The sequence below is a fragment of the Balaenoptera physalus genome, assembly GCF_965194825.1.
Source record: "Balaenoptera physalus genome assembly, chromosome: 12".
Taxonomy (NCBI): domain Eukaryota; kingdom Metazoa; phylum Chordata; class Mammalia; order Artiodactyla; family Balaenopteridae; genus Balaenoptera; species Balaenoptera physalus.
In genome coordinates, this window is record NC_138897.1 from 4,829,906 (window position 1) to 4,848,133 (window position 18,228).

Sequence of the window (18,228 nt, forward strand, 5' to 3'; positions counted from 1 at the left end):
TTTTGCATAACTTTTATGGGTACATTTCTCAGGAGATAAGGAAGAGAAGATTATGAAGCTTTACTATAAACCATTTACATTTCATTCTTATGAGGCAGAAAAGGAATTGCACAAGGTTTTCTAAGCGAAACGGGAAGAGATGCAAACCAGCTGCTCAGTGGGTGAATTAGCTGACAGCAAATTCCTTTATTTTTCACTCAGTTTTCAATACTCTTTCTTTAAAAGTAGCTTGGGGAGAACATCTCTCCAGAAAAATGCGATGAGTCGAGTTTATCACTAATATTTGGTAACTAATACTTATAGCAAGATAACTCAAAACTACTGTTTATAGTGAGATACATAAAAACAAGTTTACAGCAGTTCCTATAAACTAAACTTTTCTTAATTGCTTCTTGGTAGAAACTCCCCAGAATAGCCTATCTGGACTTGTGTTTGGGACACCACTGCTCTCTGGTACTCACTCACGCCCTTCCTTTTGATCAGTGATCCTGTATCTGCTGAGTTCTTATAGTGGAGACTGTGGAACTGGAGAGGAAGAGATATCAGTTCTATTCTCAGAAGTTTCCGTTTGAGGAAGCTGGAATAACACAGAAAACAATGCAATGGGCAGGGATTATTATACACAAAGCTGTGCTGTATCAGCCAGAGTCTAGTTCAGTGGTGGGGAGTGGACCCGGAGTGGCCGTGTGAGGCGTCAGGCATTGACTCTGGTGAGTAGGGCCTAACATCAGCGGTGACAGACCGGCTCCCAGAGCTGGTCTGGATTAAGGTAGAACAGGACAGTGGCTGACATTGTGAAATGGGACCGATCAGAAGGATGAAGGTGTGCAGCGAGGAGGAGGCTCACGCAACCTGTTCTAGCTGGTCATCGGCGGTGCCAGCCTCCCCAGAACATCTGATTATACTTTTAGGGGACATATGTTCTATTTACTGTTTTCACTATCTGTTTTCACTTTTTGTGACCATCTCTGATTAATGCAGTGTCCTAGGCTTTGGCTTCCTGCCCCAGCTTAGCCATCCTAGGATTCCCTGCCAGTGGCTTCCTGCATCTTCAACACACATCTCCTTCAGAGACCTGCAGGGCGCTCTGCCAGAATTTTCACTTCTTCCTAGATTCCTCCTGTTCCATTACTTTATTAGGGCAGTGCTATTTATCTCATCCCTTCTTTTGAAACAGAGAAAGGAGCCCAGAAGATCTGTTTCTCCTCCCTTGCCCTGCCCCCTTTCTTCCATCATTTAAAAGCTCCAGAAATTCATGAAGCTTTTGCGTGGTAACTAAAGAATATTCTACTTTCCCTAACTTACCCAAATATGAAAGAAGTTTTTTGTTTTTTGCCTTCCTACCTCTAAATAGTGAACTTTCATTATAGGCTACATCTCCGTATATATCATAGATGTATATGCATGTGTGTATTCATGTTGAGACAGTATATACTGTGATGGGTGGAAGGGGGTCCTAGTCTGTGCCTACGCTCTCTATGCCTCATATGCCTTATTTAACGTAAAATGGGAGGATGACAATAGTGCCAACTTGGAGGGGTTACGATAAGAAACAAAATAATGCTGGTTAAAGATATAACACAATGGCAGGTGTATGGTCTTCACAGTAAATGCAGACTCCCATACCTGTACAGGTCAGCGTGGGGTGTGCCTTTCTTTCTGTAGCATCATGTGCAGCTGAGTGCTAACATGAGATTTTAGGTGAAGGTGTGAAACAGGAGAGTATTATAAAAATTGTACCCTCTGCTCAAGAACACAAGTGAAGTTTCTAAGTTGTTCAGTGAGCTCCACCTCCTGAAATAATAGCCTTATAAAGCTGTTTTGTTTTCCAAAGAAGGGTAGATACCTGAGCGGGAAGATTGGCTCCTTATTACTGGCAATCTCAATAGCAGCAGGTGTTCAGTTACTATCTGATACTGATCTATGAGATTATGAGCCTTGTTGCCTACGTATTTTTTGAATATTTATTTATTTATTTATTTTTGGCTGCGTTGGGTCTTTGTTGCTGCGCGCGGGCTTTCTCTAGTTGCGGTGAGCGGGGGCTACTCTTTGTTGCGGTGCGCGGGCTTCTCATTGCAGTGGCTTCTCTTGTTGCGAAGCACGGGCTCTAGGCGCGCGGGCTTCAGTAGTTGTGGCATGTGGGCTCAGTAGTTGTGGCTCATGGGCTCTAGAGTGCAGACTCACTAATTGTGGTGCACGGACTTAGTTGCCCTGCGGCATGTGGGAGCTTCCCGGACCAGGGATCGAACCTGTTTCCCCTGCATTGGTGGGCAGATTCTTAACCACTGTGCCACCAGGGAAGTCCCTGCCTACGTATTTTGAAGTAGGTGGGTTTTGTTTTTCAATTCTGAGTTATAGTTTTTGAACTTATGTTTGTGAATTTGAGTCTTGTCATTTCTGGTTATATTATTAGCAAGGTTAGTGATTGTAGAACTTTGAATGAAAATGCAGCCATTTGGGGCCAGGGAGAAAAATGGTTTGCTTTTCCCTTTCTGTGATTTGGGCAGTAGCATTTATTCAGGTTTTATGAGTGCTGTGGAATATGAGAAGAAAATATCACATAATTGATGGCAGTAATATTAACTTGCTTTCAGTTTAAGTCTTTACGTGTTTAATTTGTGAAATAGACACCTTCCTGAAAAATATTATAAAGAATAATATTTTGTGTCAAGTTGTCCTCCTCCTTTACATGATCAAAATGGAAACTTGTTTCTGTAGAACTTTTTCTGGTGATCTTGGGATTCTGATGCTCTGTATCTGCATCTTAGATGTTCTTTAACAGCATTCTGCCTTACAAAGCTGTTGGCTTCTGACTCACTTTTGCCTTTTGAGTCTTAGGCAGTATTCTCTATAGCAGGTTTTGTTTTAGGGACTTACTTTTTGTTGTTTTCCTTGAACATGGCTGCCTGCTTTGCAGAGATGAGTGGTTCCAAGCCTGGGGGACCTCAGTACCCTGGGGGGCCAGGAAGAGAGTGTGGGTGCTTGAAACTCAGTGTCCTTAATTTTGAAAAACACAGAGGACCCTACATCTTTACTGTTGGTAGGACTGTCATATTTAGTGCTAAAATCCCAAATGCCTTTGCTTTTTTCAAGGAAGTTTGATAATATCCTGAATCTTATACTACTAAAAAGCTGCAGTTGCAAATATGTCTTTGATGAGTGTGAAATGGAAAAGTTATTATTATTTAACATACATAGTTTGGTAAATAAAACTCAGCAAATATGAAATCCATAGGAGGAAAATATAAAGGGATCCTTGGTGGTAAAGGTGGTTCAGGCATCTTGCGTAAATAGGCATCAGAGCCTCATCTCACAATGGTGAATGTGAGAATTTATATGTTGAAGAAATCCAGGAGCTGTGAGCACATTTAAAGCCGTGACACTGGATGAGATGGCCGAGGGAAAGTGGAAAACACTAACTCTGTGACTAGGGCAGGGGACCTAAGATAACTAGTACAGCTTTAAAAGAAAACAGACATCCAGTTGGTACACAGCTGCTGTTATTTGCTTTGAGATTCCCCCCCACCCCCATATCCAGGGTTCTCCATAGGAACCAGGGAGAAAGCAGAGGGGAGTTGTGAAAGAATAAAAAGAAAACCTTTGGAAGGTCAAAGGGCTAAAATGTGCTTTTCTTTCCATCTGCTGTCGTTTTACTGTGCTGCCTTCTAGAAGGTGGAGAAAACAGCCATTCCAGTTGCCCATGGGGAGTTTTTAAGTAGAGAAAGTTCTGGAGGAGTCTTCAAGGATGCCATTTGTTCCTAACACAGATGACATCTGGATGATTTTAAGAATCTGTATTATTTCATTCAAGAAAGAGATTGTTGGGCATGGGTGCAGAGGTTAAATGTTTTCTAAAGGCCTCTTAAATAACTGGCCTGGAAGGGCTTGTTCTGAGTGGAAATCTGATGAGGTTACTGCTCTGAGAAAATCCTTCTGTGGATTTAGCTAATCCCCTGCCCTCCCCTTCCCACCCCCTCGCTGATTTCCCTCCTGCCCTCTGAGCTGTGGGTGGTACCGTGTTTCCTTGTCCGCCAACTTCCCTGTCTCACTTACACGTGGTTCCTGGGGGCCTCGGGAAGGGTCTCTCCCTCCTTCCTTCACACTGTCATCCGTCTGCACCTTCCTTTCTTGTGGCTCTAGTTGTTAGACTATCTTCCTCTTCAGAGCTCGTGTCCTGACATAGTCTTCAGGATTTCAGTGGTTCCATCACATTTGTTGTTGATTTATGAGTTTTCAGTTCAGGTAATGTATGTTGTTATTATGTTAAAGAATGTAATTTCTAGAAGAACATAAAAAACTTCATTTTGTAGAAACAGACTGTCATTTCTCTGCTTAGTCCCTTTCCATGGCTTCCCAATGCATTTAGAATAAAATGCCATCTCTCTCCTGGTGTAATAAACTCTGCATGATCTGGCCCCTTCCTTCCTCTCCCACCTCAGCTGGTAACACTGTCGCCTTGCCCTCCACGCCTTTCTGTGTCCCTAACAAGTCGGGCTTGTTTCTGCCTTAAGACCTTTGTGCAGTTTCCCTTCTGCCTGGTGTGCCCTCCTTTCACCACCCTCTTCAGGTCACCGCCCAATGTCTTTTACCAGAAAGGGGGATGTTCTGTCTCATCCTGCAGTGTCGGAGGCCCCGGGGCCCAGTGTTTTCCACTTTCCCTCAGCCATCTCATCCAGTGTCACGACTTTAAATGTGCTGACAGCTCCTGGATTTTTATCTCCAGGTCACAAAGATGTCTCTCCTACACTCAGGATTCTTGTATCCGCAACTCACTTCGCATCTCCACTCAGATCTCTAACATGCCTCTCAGACCCAACGTGTTAAAGACTGAACTGACCTTCCCTCACACATCTTGCTGTCACCTTCCCTATCTCAGTGATGACACTTCCACCCATTTGCTCAGGTCGAAAACCCTGGGGTCATGTCTGATCCTTCTCTCTCTCTCACTCCCACACTGAATCCCCCAGAACATTCTGTGGGCTCAACTTTTATAAAGGAGTCAGAATCCGACTAATCTTTCCCCCTCTACGCCGTCTCCCTGCTCTGAGCACCATCACCTCCAGCCTGGTGGCCCTCACCCCTGACTGTGTACTTTTGGTAGTAGAGTGCTATTTTAAGATGTCAGATTCTATCACTTTCCTATTTAAACCCTTCAGTGGCTAATGACACCACCCAATTTAAGACTTTGGATATAGCTGCAGTAATCAAGAAAGCGTGGTCCTGGCAAAGAGACATATACGTAGATCAATGGAACAGAGTAGGGAAACCAGAAATAGACCCATGCAAATACTTCTGACTTTTGACAGAGATGCAAAAGCAATTTGATGGAGGAAGGACAGCCTTTTCAACAAATGGTTCTGGAACAATTGGACAACAGTAGTCAAAAACATAAATCTTGACCCAAACCTCACACTTTATATAAAAATTAACCCCAAGTAGATCATAGATCTAAATATAAAATTTTAAAATTTTGAAGAGACTTACTTAGGATTAGGCAAAGTTCTTAGACACAACAGCAAAAGCATGATCCATATAAGAAAAAGTGGATAAATTGGACTTAATAAAAATTAAAAATGCTGTTCTTTAAAAGATCCTGTTAATAGAATGAAATGACAGGGCCATTGACTAGGAGAAAACTTTTTCTCATATCTGACAAAGGACTTATATCCAGAATATATAAAGAATTTTCTAATCTCAACAATAAGGAAACAAATAATCCAAATAGAAAATGGGAAAAAGACTTGAATAGACATTTCCTCCAAGAAGATATATGAATGGCAAATGAATACATGAAAAGATGTCCAACATCATTAGCTGCTAAGGAAATGCAAATTAAAACCACAGTGAGATACTATAACATACTTGTTAGAATAAAAAATACTGGTAACCCAAATTCTGGTGAGGATGTAGAAATGCTGAATTGGTCATGCGTTGCTGGTGAGAATGCAGAATGGTACAGACACTCTGGAAATCAATCTACCTGTTGATTGATTGATTGGAAAAGCTAAACATAGACTTACTATATGACCCAGCAGTAGCACTCCTTGACATTTGTCCTAGAGAAATGGAAATTTATGTCCACATAAAAGCCTGTATGCAAATCCCAGCAACTAGAACAATGCTGGCACAGAGAGAGGACTCAGTATTGGTTGATTGAATGAATAAAAGTTTATAAGTGTAAACAGTATCAGACAATTGATACAGAGTGGCTGTTGGGCTGGCAGCTTTATTTGTAAAGCCCCGAACTGGAAACAACTCACATGTTCCTCAGTGGGTCCCTGGTTAGACTGGTACATGCGTAGAGGGAAGACAACTCAGCAGTAAAAAGGGAATAAAGCAACCTGACTGGGTGTCAAGGGTATTACGCTGCGTGAAAAAAGACAGTCTCAAAAGACTGCACACAGTGTGCTTCCATTTCTGTGACGTTCTCAGAATGACAAGGTCACAGAAGTGAAGAACAGATGATAGGTGGCGGGGGAGGGGGACTGCAAAGGGGCAGGAGGGGGAGCGCCTTTGTGGTGACAGAATGGTCCTGTGTTCTGTGAATCTGCATGTGGGAAAGTGCCACAGACCAGGACCCAAAGATACACCAGACAGACACACAAGTGCACACAACAACTCTGAGTCAGTCTAGGGACTCCTATTTAAGATATTTGCTGGTTCTGACGATGCATTACAGTTATGGAAAATGTTGCCCATTGAAGGAATCTGAGTGATGGGCGCATGGCACCTCTCTGCAGCTATTTTCAATATAAAGAGTTAAAACAAAAAACACGTTCATCAGCTCCCTCTCTTTCGTGGTTAAAGCCAAGCCTGTAAGGCAGCTACAAGGTCCCACTGCCTTCTGGCACGTCCTGCGTCATGCATGCTGATGCCCTTGCTCTTCTAAGAACATGCCAGGAACCCTTCCACCAAAACCCTTTGCGCTGGAAGGTTATCCCCCAGATAGCAGCATGCTCACTCCTTCACTTTCTCAGCGAGGCCTCTCCTGACTCCCCATTTACAGCTGGACATCTGCATTCAGCCCCCTGCATTCTGGACCCCACCACCCTGCTCTGGTTTTTCTTTTTCCTATAGCACATGTCACCTTCTAACATACCGTGTAACCTATTTCTCATGCTTACTGCTTATCTGTCTCCCTCCACTGGAATGTAGACTCTGTGAATGCAGGAATTCTTTTCTGCTTTATTCCCCGATATATCCCAGCAACTGGAACAATGCTGGCACATAGAAAAGACTCAATAAATAGTTATTTATTGAATGAATAAGCGAAAGTTTACAAGTGTAAAATATTAGAAAATCAATGCAGAATGGCTATTGGGCCAGCGTGGATAATTTCCTGACAGCTTGTTTTATTTCTCCCTTGCCTCCAGTTGCCTGTTTTAGCCAAATTTTTTTATTCTTAACACTAGATATAAAAGGAAAAATAGGCCTAATGATTTGGTATTGAGGAGGACTGGTTCCACCCTCAATCCTCCTTTTCAGTCTCAATTGTAGCCTGTCCTGTCCTCTCATCTTTTGGCCATTCCAACTCAAGATGGATCCTAGCGTAGATAGAGGAATAGCCCCTCTTAGATCATAACCCATCTTCCACTGGGCCCTCAATTTTGGTGGCTTTGCTTGTTCTTATGAGGAGCGTTGGGTTGAGCTGGGTCACAAGGCAAGCGGTGTGTGTTCTAACTCTCCTGGCCTCGGTGTCCCCTGCTCTTGTCCTTCGGAGGCAGACCTGTCCCTGCCCCTTCCTCTACCCCAGGGTCCTTACTTCTCAGTCTGGGACTTACTCTTCCCTTCAGAGATCCCAGGAGTTGTTACGTCTCCAATGAACTCACTTATTTTACCTAATGAGATAAGTTTAGTGACGGTAGAATTAAAAATATTGATCAGGGCACACTGACTAAATGCAAAATTATCTTTGATTCATGGTAAATTTTGGGCCAAACATTTACTGTCTCAACTCTAAGAGTAACCATGAATGATTTTGCTTCTCTTTCTTTTCAAGGAGAGAACACTATAACAGCACTCTGCAGGATAGTTACCAGCTCACAGCTGCATTGCTTATCTGTTCTCATCCTAATGACCTTTAAGAATTATTTCATGTAGCGAATGTTCTTTGTCCTTATGGTATGTTGTTTCTATTAACTCTTGTCATTGGGTCTGTGGCTTAGTAGGTTCAAGCCAGTTGATTTAATCCACAGAAATCTCTTGAAGGGCAGGGTGGAAAGAAGGGGTCCCTTGGGGTTTGGGGTTTGGTGCTGGACTTGGCCTCAGCAGTTTACAGGGACCAGGCACTGTGCGAGGTTCTGTTCAAGGTTCTTTCTGGCAGTATTGAATGGGGCAGTATTGGATAAGAAAGGGAACGAAATTGATATTGATGGAACACCTATTACATGCCAGGTATTGTACTAGTTATATCACTTAATCTCTGTAGTGTAAGTGGGAGAGGTATCTAATGATGGAGAAATGGAAGCTCAGGAAGAGCTGCTACCTTCCTGGGTCGCTCTGCTAGGATGTGGCAGAGCCGGATCTTGAATTCAGCTTCCTCTGCTTCCAAACCTGGGCTTCTTCCGTAACACAGTACTGCCTGGACGTGGAGGCCAAGACAGCTGGAGACCAAACCGCAACAAAGGTGCAGGGGCTTATGGCCAAATACGTGACTACTGAGGGGTCTGCTTTAACATTTTGTCGAGTGATATGGGGAAGGGTTATCGATAGTAATTGGGAGGTGACATGTGCTTGATTCTCTTTTCTCATTGCCTCCCCCAAACAAAAACAAATGAGAAAATGATCAAGCGGTGCCTTTTTATCCATGTGAAACCGGGTATTTAGAGTGCCTGAGTTAGGATCTCCAGCTGAGTTTTATGCTCTTGGTGCTGTGCTCACAGGTGAGGTGGAGGACAGCCGACTTTCAGGAAGCCGAGAGTGGCTTATTATTAAGACTGGTGCCTGTGGGCTGGCAGAGGGAGAGTGAGGGGTTTGTGCTGTTCATGCTGGTCAGATTGCTGCATGTCTGCAGTGGTGCTCTCCCTGTCTCGGTTTTGAGCCTCTCTGCTCTAACCATGACAGGTCCATCCGGCATTTTGTCATGGTCGCTCTGCTCTTCAGGAGCCCACAGTGGCCCTCATTGTCTTCCACGTCACACTGGCTCTCAAGGCCCTAGTGGTTTGGTCCTTCTAACCATCCAGCCTGTGTTAGGGTTCTCCAGAGAGATAGAACCAATAGGAGATACTCGTACATACTTCATATATATATTTATGTATGAAGAGATTTATTGGAAGGAATTGGCTCCCATGATTATGGAGGGTGAGAAGTCCCCCAGTCTGCCATCTGCAAGCTGGTGACCCAGGAGAGCTGGTGGAGTGATTGTCTGAGTCTGAAGGCCTGAGAACCAGAGGAGTCAATGGGAGGCTGAGGGCAGGGGAAGGAGAGATGAGAGATCCCAACTCAAATAATGATACAGGAAAACAGGTGAATTCTTCCTTGCTCCACCTTTTGTTCTATTCAAGCTCTGAATGGATTGGATAGTGCCCGCCCACATTGGGCGGGGCCATCTCCTCCGCTGAGTCCACTGATCCAAATGCTAATCTCATCTAGAAACACCTCCCAGAAATCAAGTTTCACCTCAAGTTGACATGTAAAGTAAGCCATCACACAGCCTCACGTATTTTACTTTATTCACACTTATCTCTTCATTTGCCCCAAGTATGCCATGCATATTTCAGCCAGTAAGCCTTCATTCGTGTTCATATTCCTCTTGAGCTTATTCATCTTTATCTACTCTATTTATCCAAATACTAACTCTCCTAAAGCAGCCTAGATTATTTTTTAAAAGCATCTACCTTTCTAGACTTCTACTCTGTTCAGTCAACCATTAAGATGATCCCTTAATATTTCTCTAATTTTTTAATGTACATAAAGATCATTGTCCTAATTTGGTTTTAAGTTTCTTGACACAGAGTATGTTTATCTATGTCTTTTATATGTTCAGGACTTAGTACAGTGCCTGCCACATGGTATTTTTTTGACAAAGTGATTGATGTAGTAATTAGAATTAAGCTCAGAAGAACCCCCTTGTGCTTGAACAAGGTAGATGTTTATTCATCTGTCATAAAGAAATGAGCTTTGCAGTCCAGGTCTGGTGTGCTAGCTGTGTTCCATCAAGTCCCCTGGGGCTCTCCTTCTGGCTCACTTCTCACCTATCCCCAGAGTCAGGCCCTCATCGTTATTCTCAAAGGCTGCGTTCCCCTTCCAGACAGCAAGATGAAGGAAGGGATGAAGAGAAAGGGCAAAGGGTGCACATCACTCTGAAGGTTCTCCTGACACTTCTGCTCACATTAGGCAGAATTTAATCACATGGCATACCCAGCTGCAAGGGAGGCTGGGAAAATCTTCTATTCTAAGTAGCCATTTCCCAGCTAAAAGTTTAAGTGGGTAGGGGGAGGGTCAAAACAATATTTGGGGATGAATATTCTAGCAGCAATATATAAGATGGTTAAGAATGTGCTGAGGGATCGGAGAGGGGAAGACTAGTTTGGTGGCTGGAGCCATGAATTTGAAGAGAAGCACTTCCCTGGTTTATTTACAAGAATGTAGGGCTTTGCTGTCTTACTAACAAGACCTTCTAACCTTTGACTTCGAAATTTTATAACTTGTTTTTCCAAAGCCACTAAAATGTAGGAATTCTAGGAGTTAAGTTCAAAGAATAAGTAAAACATATTTTTCTGTATCAAGCCTAAAAGTATCTCATTTATGAAATTATTTGTATTAAAGAGGAATATAACTAGCAAAGACAATTTCAAAGAGATAATATAGACCCATTTTTATTTTCTGGGTAGAGAATCTAAGGAACTGTAAATGGCCATAGAAGCAAACAGTAGGAATGCAGAATGGACCTGGAAGGTATTTTCACTCGATAATCAGTTTCCCAATTAATAGTAGTTACAGACTGCATGTTCGAATCTAGAGTGATTCAACATTTTGATTTTACCCACAACACTTTCTTTCTGATTAAGATTACTGCCTTCATATTAAGTATTTATTGAAAGCATCTGTATCAGGAGTGGCATGTAAGTTTATCTTTTTTATCTTCCCAGCTTTTCTAGATCCATTTTTAATGTATTATTGCTATTTACTGTACTATTAAATATGAAGTAGAATTTACCTATAATATAAAATAATCCTTGATCTTGTGGAATCTCTAATAATGCATTTATTGCTTTATTTAGCATTTCTCTTTGGCTTCATTCTAAAAAGGACGTGAGGCATAACTCTCATTACGTTGACTTTAGAATTCTTGGCCTCGTAACATACAAAAGTTATCCAAGACCTTGCCTTCATTGATTGTAACACTTATTCTGTACCTGACCCCTTATATATTTGTACTTTTGTGGTCTGGTAAAGCACCTTCTGCTCTTTTACTCTTGATATTCTCTTTTTTTTTCTTTCTCCCCTGTATGTGGGAAACTGGACTCTTACTTTTATTTGAAAAAAAGTTACATGTTGTATGTGGTCTCTCTCTCAGTACTAGTTATCCCTGAAGTGGAGCATATCCAGGGGTTAGAGGACGAGGTGCAATCCTCCTAGGGACTGGCCTTCGCCTCTTGAACAGTGTGGTGTAGCATTGCTGGGCCATGAGGGCATTGCATATCAGGTTTGGGTCACGTACTGTTTTGTTATGTCCTAGGGGATACACCACAGAGCTGCGCAGTTTTCAGTGGGCCGCGTGAGATTCTTGGAACTTTGGTTATGAATGAAGCTTATCATGTGGTCCCTGGTGGGAGGTGCTGCAAATGTGGGGTTAACCCTGATAACCTTGGTATCTCTGCTGAAGGAAGCAATCCCAGGAACACTTGAACTCCACCTGCACTGCGTGTTTTTCAGATTAAAGCTGATGCCACCACTTCTTTAACCATCACCACATTATGCAAAGGAGCGCCCTTCTCAGTGGACTGAGCTCACCTTTACTCTCACACGCGCGCGCGGTAAATAAATGTTCTTGTCTTTCACTGCAAAGGAAATGCCTTTTCGGTTTTCACCCAGGTTGTCTCTGTCTCTTGAAAAATGTTTGCATTGTCTGTAGCTACACTTTCCAGTATGGTAGCTAATAGACAAAAATCGCTAGTTAAATTTAAATAAATTAAATAAACTTTACATTACTTTTCAGCTCCATTTCAAATGTTCAGTAGCCACTTGTGGCCACCATACTGGACAGTGTAGATATAGAGCATTTCTATCATTGCGAAACATTCTAAGCACAAATCTGGAGCTCTCACTAAAGCAGCTTTTGTGAAGGAACCACGTTTTTGTTTCTTTGTTTCCATACAGATAGGGTATTTGGTGCAATCATTTACATCACTATTCCAAGCCATTTCTGAAGTCACATCTTATTGGAAACCAAATTTCTAATGTCTGGCACTCCTTCTTGCGAGAGCGCCGGAATCGCAACTCACTGCTGAACAGTCATTGACAGGAAAACACTGGAACTCACCAAAAATGATACCCCACATCTAAAGACAAAGGAGAAGCCACAATGAAACGGTACAAGGGGCACGATCACGATAAAATCAAATCCCATAACCGCTGGGTGGGCGGCTCACAAACTGGAGAACAGTACCACAGAAGTCCATCCACTGGAGTGAAGGTTCTGAGCCCCATGTCAGGCTTCCCAACCTGGGGGTCTGGCAATGGGAGGAGGAATCCCCAGAGAATCGGACTTTGAAGGCTGGTGGGATTTGATTGCAGGACTTCGACAGGACTGGGGGAAACAGAGACTGCACTCTTGGAGGGCACACACAAAGTCTTGTGTGTACCAGGACCCAGGGGAAAGGAGCAGTGAGCCCACAGGAGACTGAACCAGACCTACCTGCTGGTGTTGGAGGGTCTCCTGCAGAGGCGGGGGGTGGCTGTGGCTCACCGCGGGGACAAGGACACTGGCAGCAGAAGTTCTGGGAAGTACTCATTGGCATGAGCCCTCCAGGAGTCAACCATTAGTCCCACCAAAGAGCCTGTAGCCTCCAGTGCTGGGGCGCCTCTGGCCAAACAACCACCAGGGAGGGAACCCAGCCCCACCCATCAGCAGACAAGCGGATTAAAGTTTTACTGAGCTCTGCCCACCAGAGCAACAGCCAGCTCTACCCACCACCAGGCCCTCCCTGCAGGAAGCTTGCACAAGCCTCTTAGATAGCCTCATCCACCAGAGGGCAGACACAATCACAGAGAGATAGACAAAATGAAAAGGCAGAGGATTATGTCCCAGATGAAGGAACAAGGTAAAACCCCAGAAAAACAACTAAATGAAGTGGAGATAGGCAACCTTCCAGAAAAAGAATGCAGAATAATGATAGTGAAGATGATCCAGGACCTCGGAATAAGAACGGAGGCAAAGATCGAGAAGATGCAAGAAATGATTAACAAAGAACTAGAAGAATTAAACAACAAACAAACAGAGATGCACAATACAATAACTGAAATGAAAAATACACTAGAAGGAATCAATAGCAGAATAACTGAGGCAGAAGAACGGGTAAGTGACCTGGAAGACAGAATGGTAGCAATCACTGCCGTGGGTCACACATGAATAGTCAAAACTATGAGGCTATATCTGTGTTTTTCTTCTTTTTAAAAAAAAAAAATTATTTATTTATTTATTTATTTATTTTTGGCTGTGTTGGGTCTTCGTTTCTGTGCGAGGGCTTTCTCTAGTTGGGGCAAGTGGGGGCCACTCTCCATCGTGGTGCGCGGGCCTCTCACTATCGTGGCCTCTCTTGTTGCAGAGCGCAGGCTCCAGAGTGCAGGCTCAGTAGTTGTGGCTCACGGGCTTAGTTGCTCCGCGGCATGTGGGATCTTCCCAGACCAGGGCTCGAACCCGTGTCCCCTGCATTGGCAGGCAGATTCTCAACCACTGCGCGACCAGGGAAGCCCTGTGTTTTTCTTCTTTGACCTCAAATTAATTGTATGCTTTTTCAGGATCAAATCATGTCTATTTTTCATGTACTTTTGTGTGTCCCATGCAATGCTTTGCACTTAGTATTCATAAATATTTTGATTAAATGAATTAAACAACAATTGAATATGAAATTATATGGTTTCTGAATGGTAAGAACTATTATAGTTCAGGAGAAGGAAAGGGGTGTGAACTAGAATAGTTGGAATGGGAAAGTTGTTGTCAGTCACTTAACCAGTTGTATATACTAGTTCTAAGACCAATGTGTAATCAGCCGTGTACATCTCCTTTATTTATCCAAACTTGCTTACAAATATTTCTTTGTATCTGCCATGTGCCAGGCATTGAACTAGGTATTGGGCAGCAGAAATGAGTAAGACAGACAAAGGCCTCTGTCCTCATGAATCTTACAAACGATTGACAAAATACAGCTTCAGGAGTACTAGGTGCTGTGAAGGAAAGAGCAGGGAGGGGATAGAGACCGTGGTGTGAGGACGGGGCAGGCCCTTCTGGACGGGCAACTCAGCAAAGGGCTCTGAAAAGCTGACATGTGAGCAGGGATAAACGAGGGGACAGATGAAATCTCATCAAGGTTTGGGGGAAGAGCATTCCACACAGAGGCAAACGTAGGGGTTCTGAGATGGGGAACTAGTTTGGCAAGTCTGAGGGCCTGTCAGAAGACCTGTCACTGAAGTGTGTCTGTTTTGCTTTTCGATTTTACCTGTTACCTCTCTCGCTTCCACTATGACCAGCTACCCTGGACTAAGCTGACATCTGAAAATCCTTACGGCATGATGGAGGAAGCACAGTCGATCGTGGGAAGGATCGAGAAGAAGCAGGAGACCCGTTAGGGGTCAGTTGTGGTTGTCCATTCAGGAGATGCTAGTTTGGTCTAAGGTGGTAGCATTGGAAGTGGGGAGAGGTGGTTGGGTTCTGAATATGTTTTGAAGATAGCCAGCTGGATTTGCTGATGGATGGGAGTGAGAAGGAAAGAGGAATGAAGTTTGATTTCTGATGTTTGGCTGCAGCAACTGTATGCGTGGTGGCAACATTCACTGAGAATAGAAAGACTGGGAAGAAGTGTATCTGGGGGCAAAGTAAAACGTTCGGTTTTGGTTATGTTATGTTCAGGATGCTCATTAGACATTGAGTGAACAGGTAAGTAGGCTGTTGCATGTGGGAGAAGTCTGGAGCTCAAAGGAAGCCTAATGAACTGCACTCACTAGAGAACAGGTCATATTCTGGGTCGGAGACCTGGTAAGATCACCAGGAGAGCTAGTACAGGTGGAATGGGAGAACGCCAAGGACTGAGCACTGGGGTTGAGACTCGGAGAAGATCAGGAGAGGAAATAAAGTTGAAGGGAAACTAGGAGAGCCTGTTGTACTGGAAGCCACTTGAAGAAAGCATTTCAAGGAGAACAGATCCACTGTGCCAGCATCGCTGAAAGCATTTATGCCGTGAGCAGTAGAAAAGACAGTTGTAATTTCAGGACCTGGTAGCCACCATTCTCTTTATACCACAAGAATTTACCGTGTCTTTCTGAAAGTGTTCTTAGGAATAGGTAGAGATTGTGACAGTTGATGTCTTCTGAATTATGGACTATGCCAGTGTTTCATCTTTTAAAATCTATTTCCTGTTTATTTGCTTGCAAATAACCCTTATATACAAAAAGATGTAAAAAATGAAAGCTATTTCCAGTTATTTTACTGGTATTCCCTAGTTTGTATCTGGAGATTCTCATATGTTATCAGTGCAAGGTGGTACTTGGGGACCTTATAATAAGTAGAGATTTCACAGAAGCAGACAGGGAATTATGCACATGGAAAATGGAATCTTCCTCTGGAAAAATGGGATATTTTTTGTGAGAAGGACAATTCCAGTGGGAATGGCTTGTTTTGCCACGGCTGCCGCCGGTTCTGTCCTTCCTGGGTCCTCCTACCATCACCCCTGACGTTCCCTCCCGTCTTTCTCTCTCTCTGGGCTCTACAGCGGCTGACTGCCTGCACACGGTGGGATGAATGGAGGTCCTAGCGAGTGACTCTTTACCAGGACAGATTTCTGATACAGACTTCACCAAAGTTTGTCTCAGACTCTTTTTTGTTACCTCTAATCTTGCCTGCCTGTAACTAGGCATTTTGGTCTTTTCCTTAATCTTTTAGAAAATCCTCAGATGATTTTGCTTTGCATGCCTGTTCTTCTATCACTTTCCTTTTTCAAAGCCTTGCCTTTTCTTTGGGCTACCCCAAATTCTATAACCTGCCCCAAAGATAGTAGTATGTTCTCTGAGAGTTTCTGGAAAGAAATGGGAGACACAGACCGTCTCTGGGAATAACCAAGATGGCGCCCACACCAGCATTCCCAGTTTTCTTTGTGACTTTCGGGGACCAGCAGGTAAGGAAGAGTGTTTCTTTTAGTCTTCAAATGTGACGGGTGCTTATTAAAACGGCAGCATGAACTTAGTCACAAGAGTGAGGACAGTGACAAGATGGATTGTGGAGTTCCACACCATCATGATTTAGACCTGATTTCCTTGGCAATGTGTCTCTCTCTGTTTGTCTCTCCCTGCACATAACAAGCCAGTCCCGTATTTATTGTCTTATCAAGACTTGAATTATTTTTTTCCAAAAATCAATTTTTAGGCTTTGTTTCCTTACTAATTGTTTAAAAAAATCCAAAAAAATCTAAAAAGGTAGAACAAATGTATTTTAGCATCAATTCATTTATTCTATATTTTTTCCTAAACAGTGGTCATTCAAACCAATATAACCCAAGATGTTTCTCTCATTCTCTTTTTTTTCCTTAGAAAACTGCCTTATAAATGGTTTAGGCAGCGTCTAAATCATAAATGGTTACATGTGTACATGCATACACATATGCATAATGCATGCACACTTGCACATGCAATGCATGTGTGCATACATACATGTAGACACGTACTTTTTTGTTTCCTGTGCTTGACGAGAAATTAAGTTGAGAAGTTGTCCTTTTGCTTTAGGTGAAGACTATTGTGTTACTGTCTATGAAGTAGAATGTTTACTTCATTTTAGCACTTTAAAGATAAAATTCTATATATATATATTTTTTAATAAATTTATTTTATTTACTTACTTTTGGCTGTGTTGGGTCTTCGTTGCTGCGCGTGGGCTTTCTCTAGTTGCAGCGAGCGGGGGCTACTCTTCATTGCGGTGTGCAGGGCTTCTCATTGCGGTGGCTTCTCTTGTTGCAGAGCACGGGCTCTAGGTGCGCAGGCTTCAGTAGTTGTGGCACGTGGGCTCAGTAGTTGTGGCTCTTGGGCTCTAGAGTGCAGGCTCAGTAATTGTGGCGCACGGGCTTAGATACTCCGCGGCATGTGGGATCTTCCTGGAAAAGGGCTCAAACCCATGTCCCCTGCACTGGCAGGCGGATTCTTAACCACTGCGCCACCAGGGAAGTCCCAAAATTCTGTATTTTTAAAACTTGTATAATTTTATGATTGTTTACAAAAGGCCAATCTATGTTTTTAACCTCATTTGAAATTTTCCTTTGAAGATAGGCTGTAATTGGAAAATAATGATTTCATTTGGGAGACTTGTCTATGGTCACATATCTTTAACAGGACCCAAAAGTTAAGGAACTCATGAATTAAGCCACCCACACAGAGAAACAACAATCTGTGAATTTGCATAATTTGTGGGTGCTGCGTAAGTTAGTCATTTTGTGTCTCCCACGTTGTTGCTTCTGTGCCTGTCAGGCTGTGCCTAAGAATAAACAGACTGTTCGAGAATTAACAAACCACATTTGTCATTGCCACGGTCTTGGGGATGCATCAGGAAGCTTCAAGCTGGCTTTCAGAGTGAGCCAGTCAACAGCCTGTACCTCCAGGGCGGCTTCCCATGTTTAAGTGGACTCTAATATTCTGTGGCCCAGTGGAAGGCTTTTAAATAAGTGTGGAAATGCGTACAAGATGTAGATTGGATAAAGACTGAGAAAAACTTTTTGAGATTTTGAGAGCTTTATGGACAAGCAAAGAGGACATTCCCAAAGGATGAAAAATGTGTGCCTAATGGTTTTATTGCCATGTGAATAACCGGGAAATAAATGTCTTACTATTGGAGAAAGTTTGTCTGCACTTTCAAGTAGGAAACTGAATACAAAGGAATTGTTTTCACCCAGGTTATGAATGATTTATTTCGCTACATTGTCATCTGTGACTTCTGGAGTAGCCTATTTGGTTAAGTAAACTGGCCACTTCCTTTTAATTCATTTGCCTGGAAAACATACTCATTTTTCTGTCTGTCTGTCCTTCAAA

The 18,228-nt window shown here is 43.0% G+C and overlaps 2 protein-coding genes across 5 annotated transcripts in view; both read left to right on the forward strand.

The window, feature by feature from the left end:
* The window catches only part of CYB5A (cytochrome b5 type A), an 80,468-nt gene that overhangs the window by 2,008 nt on the left and 60,232 nt on the right, over positions 1 to 18,228 (forward strand). The window lies entirely within an intron of this gene.
* LOC309639112 (uncharacterized protein) lies at positions 719 to 18,225 on the forward strand. Its single transcript, XM_082415959.1, has 4 exons — positions 719 to 4,242; positions 8,000 to 13,519; positions 14,692 to 14,792; positions 15,930 to 18,225. Exons 2-3 carry the CDS (start codon positions 13,226 to 13,228, stop codon positions 14,788 to 14,790), a joined length of 393 nt encoding a protein of 130 aa, XP_082272085.1. The 5' UTR covers positions 719 to 4,242; positions 8,000 to 13,225; the 3' UTR covers positions 14,791 to 14,792; positions 15,930 to 18,225.